General features: G+C 43.8%; 1 protein-coding gene across 2 annotated transcripts in view; it reads right to left on the bottom strand.

The window, feature by feature from the left end:
- The window catches only part of dpysl3 (dihydropyrimidinase like 3), a 35349-nt gene extending 27685 nt beyond the window's left edge, over positions 1-7664 (bottom strand). For both annotated transcript variants that reach the window (XM_085470738.1, XM_085470737.1), the window contains exon 1: positions 7448-7664. In XM_085470738.1, coding sequence (XP_085326864.1) covers positions 7448-7486 — 39 coding nt within the window. In that variant the 5' untranslated portion in view covers positions 7487-7664. The remainder of the gene's footprint in view (positions 1-7447) is intronic.
- Between the last annotated feature and the right edge of the window lie 435 nt (positions 7665-8099).

Consider the following 8099-nt stretch of genomic DNA (forward strand, 5'->3'; position numbering starts at 1 on the left):
CTGCCATGATTAGTGCCTCTGTGCTGTCTTTCAGTCCAGCTTTGTCCAGCCACTGGTAGGATTTCTGGATATCAGCCACCTCCTCTATCTGCCGGTGGTACATACCGTGCAGGGGCCTGTCCTTCCATGATGGTTCCTCGTCTCCCTCCTCTTTCTTGGGTTTCTGCTGCCTGAGGTATTCACTGAGCACTCGGTCAGTTGGGGCCATCTTCCCAATGTATTCTTGGATGTTCGTTGTCTCATCCTGGACTGTGGTGCTGACACTCACCAGTCCCCGGCCCCCTTCCTTCCGCTTAGCGTACAGCCTCAGGGTGCTGGACTTGGGGTGAAACCCTCCATGCATGGTAAGGAGCTTTCTTGTCTTTATGTCAGTGGCTTCTATCTCCTCCTTTGGCCAGCCTATTACCCCAGCAGGGTACCTGATCACGGGCAGGGCGTAGGTGTTGATGGCCCGGATCTTGTTCTTACCATTCAGCTGACTCCTCAGGACTTGCCTGACCCTCTGCAGGTACTTGGTGGTTGCAGCCTTTCTAGCGGCCTCTTCATGGTTCCCATTTGCCTGCGGGATCCCCAGGTACTGGTAACTGTCCTCTATGTCTGCAATGTTGCCTTCTGGTAGTTCAATCCCCTCAGTTCTGACTACCTTCCCTCTCTTTGTTACCATCCGACTACACTTCTCCAGTCCGAACGACATTCCAATGTCATTGCTGTATAGCCTGGTAGTGTGGATCAGTGAATCGATGTCTCGTTCACTCTTGGCATACAGCTTGATGTCATCCATGTACAGGAGGTGGCTGACAACTGCTCCATTCCGTAGTCGGTATCCGTAGCCAGTCTTGTTAATGATCTCACTGAGGGGGTTCAGGCCTATGCAGAACAGCAGTGGGGACAGAGCATCTCCTTGGTAGATCCCGCACTTGATGGTGACTTGTGCTATGGGCTTGGAGTTGGCCTCTAGTGTTGTACGCCACATCCCCATTGAGTTCCTGATGAAGGCTCTTAGGGTCCCATTGATCTTGTACAATTCTAGGCATTCCAGTATCCAGCTGTGGGGCATTGAGTCATAGGCCTTCTTGTAATCAATCCAGGCAGTGCACAGGTTGGTCAGTCTGGTCTTGCAGTCTCGGCTGACTGTTCTGTCTACCAGTAGCTTGTGTTTTGCGCCTCTGGTATTCTTGCCAATTCCTTTCTGTGTCCCACTCATGTATTGACCCATGTGCCTGTTCATCTTAGCCGATATGATGCCTGACAGGAGCTTCCATGTAGTACTGAGGCAGGTTATTGGTCGGTAGTTGGAGGGGACCGGTCCCTTCTTGGGGTCCTTGGGGATCAGGACCGTCCGACCTTCGGTTAGCCATTCCGGGTGTCTCTCGTTAACTAGCAGCTGGTTCATTTGTGCTGCCAGACGCTCGTGGAGTGCAGTCAGCTTCTTTAGCCAGTAGGCGTGAACCATGTCGGGCCCTGGTGCTGTCCAACTCTTCATACTGGAGACCCTTTCTTGGATATCTGCCACTGTGATGGTTACTGGACCCTGTTCAGGGAGGTCGCTGTGGTCTGCCCTCAGATCCACTAGCCACTGAGCATTGCCGTTATGGGTTGCGTCCTTCTCCCATATGCTTCAGATGATTCAGTTTATTTCCTGAATGTGGCATTGAAACAGCTTGAAATGAAGAAATAATATTTTATACATATAGTTGTATTGGAAGATTTTCTGGATATGATAAAATTTATAATTAATACACTGTGTTTCCCTGCGGGTGACAATCTAAGCACAATTTTTACCAGAAACTTATGCCCACTCTATGAAGTGCGCATGACCTATTCTCAAAGCTTTGGCACTGATTAAACTGCTGTCTTAATCACTAATTTAGGCCAGCTGGTGGATTAGCGTTAACACAAGAATCATGCAAACATTACAACTATCTAAAGTCGCTCTCACAAGTAGTATTCTCAGCTCAAACAAATGTAGAGGCTGTTAATGCCTTTCTTTAAACTAAGCTGATGAAATTATGCTAGAAATCTGAATTATAAGGAAATGTGTTCCTTCCACCTGCTTTTTTTCTTTTGATACACTTCAGTCAGTAGTGAGATCTTTTGTCTGCTACAGATACAACTTCTTACAAGTGCTGATCTGTTATATTTCTGGAAGCAAAACACTGTGAAGTTCAGATGGAAAGAAATCCAAACAAACTTGTCATTCAGCTCTTAACAAAGAACAAAGTGCCAAAAATAAAACGCCTATTACTGCACGGGAAGCTGTCATTTTCTGTTACACAAGCCGGCAGTAATAAAAAATAGACGGCAGGATGTTGTTCTTACTACTATGCTGACATCGACACACACGTTTTTTCCACTTTCACCGGACTGGAGGGAGAAGCGCTCATAAAGTGGGATGCAAAGTACTAATATCTCCTTCATGGTGCTTAATGAAAGGGAACGGTCCTGGAAAACTCGAGTGCGACAAAATAGGTCAAAGGGGGTGAGGAGGAGGAGGACATTAGAGGAGACCTCCATTAGCTGTGGCAGAGATCCTCGTGTCTGTAAGGAGGGGGGCATGGGGAGGCAGGCGGGGACCAGTGGAAGAGGGAAGTCATCTTGAATCTGCACCAGTGCCTCTGCTGCAGCCCTGTTGCCTAGCAGTCAAAAATATTTACTGTTCAGCAAAAAGTGTGCAGGATTTTTTTTCACATTCTGGAAAAGTGAAAACAATGAGACTTATCCATCTAAATTAATCGCAGGGGCCCCTGCCAGTTAAGGTCTGGAATGTTGATCTTGTGATAGGCTGGAGTAGTGTAACCGTGCAACAATCTGGATCTGATTGGGTCAGACAGGTTGAATTTTTAACTCTCTCAGTCAAGAAGTTTGAGAAATGCCTGTTTGTGCGCATGTGTGTCAAAACACATCCCCGCAATGACAAACCGAAGAAGGGCTGTATTTTCCTGCCATCACAACTGTATGTTTGTTTCCATGGTGAGTTGCGCGGCAATGTCTGGGTGGCCGTGGGGTATTTTGTTTGCACTGAAGCCCACTTTGCTGCAGTCTGCATGGTGACGGTACAGTCTGGTGTGGCAGGGAGCTGATTTGTGGAGCGTTGACAGGGTGAACGGGTTTCACCCACAGATGCTCACTCCAGCTGGAGGGGATTACGGATGACATGTAACCGCCTGGAACAACACTGTGGCTGCTGTGAGTGGGTATAAGGAATAAAAGGGACCACACCTAGAAAAGTGACAGGGCAGATCTAAAACCCAAACGAAATGAAAATGCTGTAATAGAATGGACAGGCTTGGAAATAAGGAGTCGGTGTCAGGAAGGAGGCTTAGAAATAGGTAGAGCGTTTAAGGTCCTCCTGTGTAAGAATTAATAGCGGCTTTCACACACGAACTTCAGACAGTTTCTAGGGAATCAGGTTAAGAGGCAGCACACACTACATCCACTCACCACTAAAGAATGTACCAGACAATACAATATTCACACACCAGCATACTCCAGCATCGACAACATCAAATGGACCTCTGTTGAAGTACAGATGTGAAAACAGCTTACAAACGCAATGATTCCATGGCATCAAAACTCTATGAAGAGTTGTTTGTCCAGTTACAGAGTTAAAGGCCTGTAACTGGACAAACAACCTAATCATCTGATTCAGGTGTGTTGACCCAGGGTGATATCTAAAACCTGCAGGACACCGGCCCTTGAGGCCTGGAGTTGGACACTCCTGGCTTACAGTGGAAAAAAAGGTTATTTTAATGCAACAGATGCCAACCTCTGGGGCAGCAATGGGGCAGAATCACCTTTTAAATCTAAACACAGTGATATGATATGCACACAAGTAGTTCTCTGGTGTCTGTGTAGCCCCCATTACTAATTAACCAACCAACTAACCAAAAGCTAACTACGCCAAGCATAATAAATTGCTATTCATTATATTTCCATTTTTTATTGCTTGTGTATATAGTAGATCTTCCATGTAATTAGCAAAGCCTGTTGTTTCCTGTTGTTTGGGGCCATAACTGCATTTCGATCGTACACTCTGTATAAAACGTGGATGTACTCCACGGTCATGGCTCCTTTTGTTGGGGAAGTTCTGTGTTGAAGCCGCAGCCTGAACATTTCGGCTGTGGCCATCTTGTTTTTTTGAAACCAGATGGAAACTGACTGGTCATACAGTAGCAATTTGTCAATTACAAGGTAGCCATGCCTTGATGCATAACCTGCTTTATCATCAAATAAATTTAGTTTCAGCTGCTCTCTTACTCACAAGGAGTCACAAAGCAGATAGGTCTGCATGGTTGATTTGGTAGATTTTTAAACCAGATGCAACCCCAAAAGGATTTGAAGTGGACTCTTTCACTTGTTGGGAAATATGTAAACCACTACACTGCGGAGCCACTTAATGTCTATTAACATGATGCAATTTTAATAAGACTTGAAACTAGTTTAAGAACATAAACTCATTAGGAAAGGCCAGTGGCTCATGTGAGCAATGGGCTCATTTCCTCATAAACTTCTATACAGTATGACCTCATTTTGTAACTCAAGAGTTCGTCCCTTGCTGGCTATAACAAAGAATTCAAGTTCCTCTATACTGGCTTTAGCTCTCAGACAAGAAGGCTATGGACATCTTTTATATACATGTTTATGGTTTAGATACAGAAAAGACAAAGACAACAGTGCTTCTGTTATTTATTTGAAAAACATCCATTACTTGTAACAAGAGGTTCTTGCTTTAGTCTGCTTTACTGAAACAACGTGACACTTTCAATTCTCCTGGCTTGTCTGCGTCTGAATAAACCAATAATGCAAGTATTGTGTGTTTGCATTTCTAAGAAGCTGATCAAATGGTTGGAGGGGAACTACTACTACCATAAACTCCAAATCAAACAACAACATGTGTTGTTAGTCCATACATTGTTGAACATAAAATACATTTCTCATAAAGTTATTGGAGGTGGGACTCACCAGACCCCCGACGATATGATACTATCACAATATTTCACTCACGATACAATATTATTGCAGTTTTTGACATTTGGTGATAAGCTCAGTATTGCAATAGTATTGCAATAACATCTACTGCAATTTATCACCTTTTTTCAACTGCAAATGATGTCCTCAAAATAAAAATTTGTCAATATCGGTTTTATCCAATAACATAAAGTTATCGACGTCGTTTTTGGGGGGAGGGTTTTTTTTGCTCCAAAATGACACTGTCAAGCAACACTGTCACTAAAACCTGCAATAAATGTTGCCATAAGATGGAATCAGTCTGCCATGAATCTGATATCAGTCTGCAATTGAATAAGATCAAGTGGAAATTTTATACTCTGTCAAGCTAAGTGTGTCCAGGGTCGTTTCAGCCAATTTATGGTAAGTTTGCTCGACTAACCTTGTCTCGGGATGACGGTGCAGAAGACGAGCCCTCTTGGCCCAGGGTCATCGCTTGTTGTTAGTCTAATATATTTTCAAGTATTTGTTATTTATTCATTCATTAATATCAATATTATCAATATTTTTATACAATATCGCCACACAAAATATTCCAATATGCCAAACTGTTTTTCCCCTACATCCTTAGAGGCTATGGTTATAACTTGGATGTAGGAAAGAACGTAGTACACCCTACCTTGTCAACTGGACGCAAACAGATTTGGGAGCAATCCACTCAGTGGTTGACCCAGACATTGTTTCAAATCACTTTTCAAAAGGACTTAAATATTGTTGGAATAGTCACCCATATGTTGAGATCAAACTATAATTAAATTCATAAAACAGTGAAAAGTGTGGTTGCTTACATCATAAATTACTCCCCTTCAACTGAAACTGCATGAAGCAGCTTTAGGACGTCCATGAAAAACTTGTATTGTGGTACTTTCTGTCAGTCTGTGTTAATGTGCCGCTTACAGCTGGAGCTCTTCTAAATCCACAAAAAAGCAAGCTCAGTAACCAAATATGATATATCTTGAGGCAATCAACCAGCATAGCTTACTCATGTTACTTTGGCTGGTGATCTGCTAAATGCTTTCTGTTACTTTATTGCTGCATGTGTGTGTATTTTTGACACAATTAGCATTCCCTTTGTATTTTTAAAACCCCCAAACCTACAAAACATCCTTTACCTTAGCGGTTATCGTCATTCAAATTGGCAGCACTTCTAGTGACTGTTAAACATGCCTTCACTATTTTCATAGATTTTCATATATTATCGACATCTCCTAATTTTACAGTAATAATGTAATTGTGTACAATTAGCTGAGGAGATAAGAAAAAAGCAAAGTCTCCCACATCTGAGCAACACACCCCGAACTGCAGCCTGAGCTTCAACAATGAGTGCTGGAAAACAGGCGTTTCAGATGCTCACACACAGAAAGAAAAAAAAGGAGAGGGAGAGGTTCCTCTGCAGTTGTAACACACACCAACACCCAGCTGGCTGGCTGTGTAACACCAGTCTGCCCTGAATTCAACCCCCCACCCCGCTCCACCCTGAATGCTCTGAGCCGACCCTGAATCTTTCTCCTTGTGGTGATGCAGAAATACAAGCACCCCTTCACAAGGCCAGCTTATCACAGATGGGCGTGTATTTACCCCACCTCTCTTCTCCCCCTGTCCCTCTCACTCTCTGCTGCTGCACCAGCCTGAAAGACAAACCCTGTCTATGATTTCCGAGGCCCCCCTATGAAATCACAGAGAGGGCTTTTTTTCCTGCAATAAAACAATTAAGGGCTTCAGGCGAAACAATGAGTTCATGTATAATAAGTGACCATTATTTTTAGGACCCCCTCCCCCCTCCTTTTTCAGTCATTTGCAAGCGTCCAGGGCATTGTGACCAGAATGTGCATTGATACTTTTATGTATGTCATGAAATCACTGTGCACCAAAATGGCAAGAAGGGTATTCGAAAAATGAGATCAACATTACGGTTCAAAATCCTCCCATGAACAAGACCGGCTGGGCCTTAAAAAGCCCCACAAGGGTTGGACACGTTCTTCTAATATCTTTACGCTGTAAATCTAGGTGGAGTGTAGGGGAATAAATCTAATTAACTGCATTATTCTAAATATATAAGAATGAGTTACATATTTTAAATCACCATAAAGTCTCCGTTATGCACGGTGATTTTTTTTAATGGGCGAGCCGGTATCCGTTCTGCACAACGGCATGGATCGCTTCAACAAAGAGGATGCAGGACACCTTTAAGAAAACGCCTTATCTCCCTGCCTGACTGTCACTATGGTAGCCAGACATGCCATATCATTGCGCGCATTGTTCCAGCGGCTTCCTGCAGTCGGCTCTGACAATAGAAAGAGCATTTTCATGTTGCTCTGAGCTCATGTGACAAAGATCCATCGCAGCGGCGCAAAAAAACGCTGAAACCTTCTGCAGTGATTTGAAGCAGCAGCCATCAAAGTTCCTGCAGCCAGTGAAGGAGAAATAACTCTTTACTCACTGTGATCTTTGGGATGTTCTTTTTTCCTTGATAAGACATCTTCTGTTCGATTCCACCTTTTCTTTTTTTTAAAAAAAATACCGAGCTTTTAAAAGCGATATTCCTCCGTTTATGGATGCTGCAGCGGCCCTCGCCTGGATGGGAGCTTCAAGGAATAGTCGCCCCTCTTGTCAGTGCGATGTGGAGTGGCTCGCAGAGTGCTATAGGAGCGTCTGTGGTCCAGGCACACGGCCCCTCCCTCAGTATGTTCAGTTTGGAAAGCGTGATGTCACAATCTTTCCACCGGAGGGCGCAGTGGAGAAGCTGGTGAACAGCCTCCAGCAGGCATCCTCTTCTTTGCGTTACACTGCTGTCACACGTTGTTTTTTTGTTTTTGTTTTTTGTTTTTTACATAAAGTGTGCTGCGTATCCAATATCTGTCATCACTGACCTATCCGAGAGAAATAGCAAAGTCCTTGAAGCAGCTGGTTTTGAGGCGCACTACTTTGTGGTGTAGTCTGCGCCTGTGTGTTTACGGCTGAAGTCACTGAGGTCTGATTGATTAGGGGAAAATTGGCAGAACTAAGAGGAAACAAAGGAACATGGGATAGAAATCACCATCGTTATTATAAACAATATGTAATGGAAAGATTTACTCATTTTAAACATGTCC

This window comes from Copadichromis virginalis, linkage group LG10 (assembly GCF_057382275.1).
Source record: "Copadichromis virginalis isolate Kocher_CV1m ecotype Utaka linkage group LG10, C_Virginalis_male_GT1.1, whole genome shotgun sequence".
NCBI lineage: Eukaryota > Metazoa > Chordata > Actinopteri > Cichliformes > Cichlidae > Copadichromis > Copadichromis virginalis.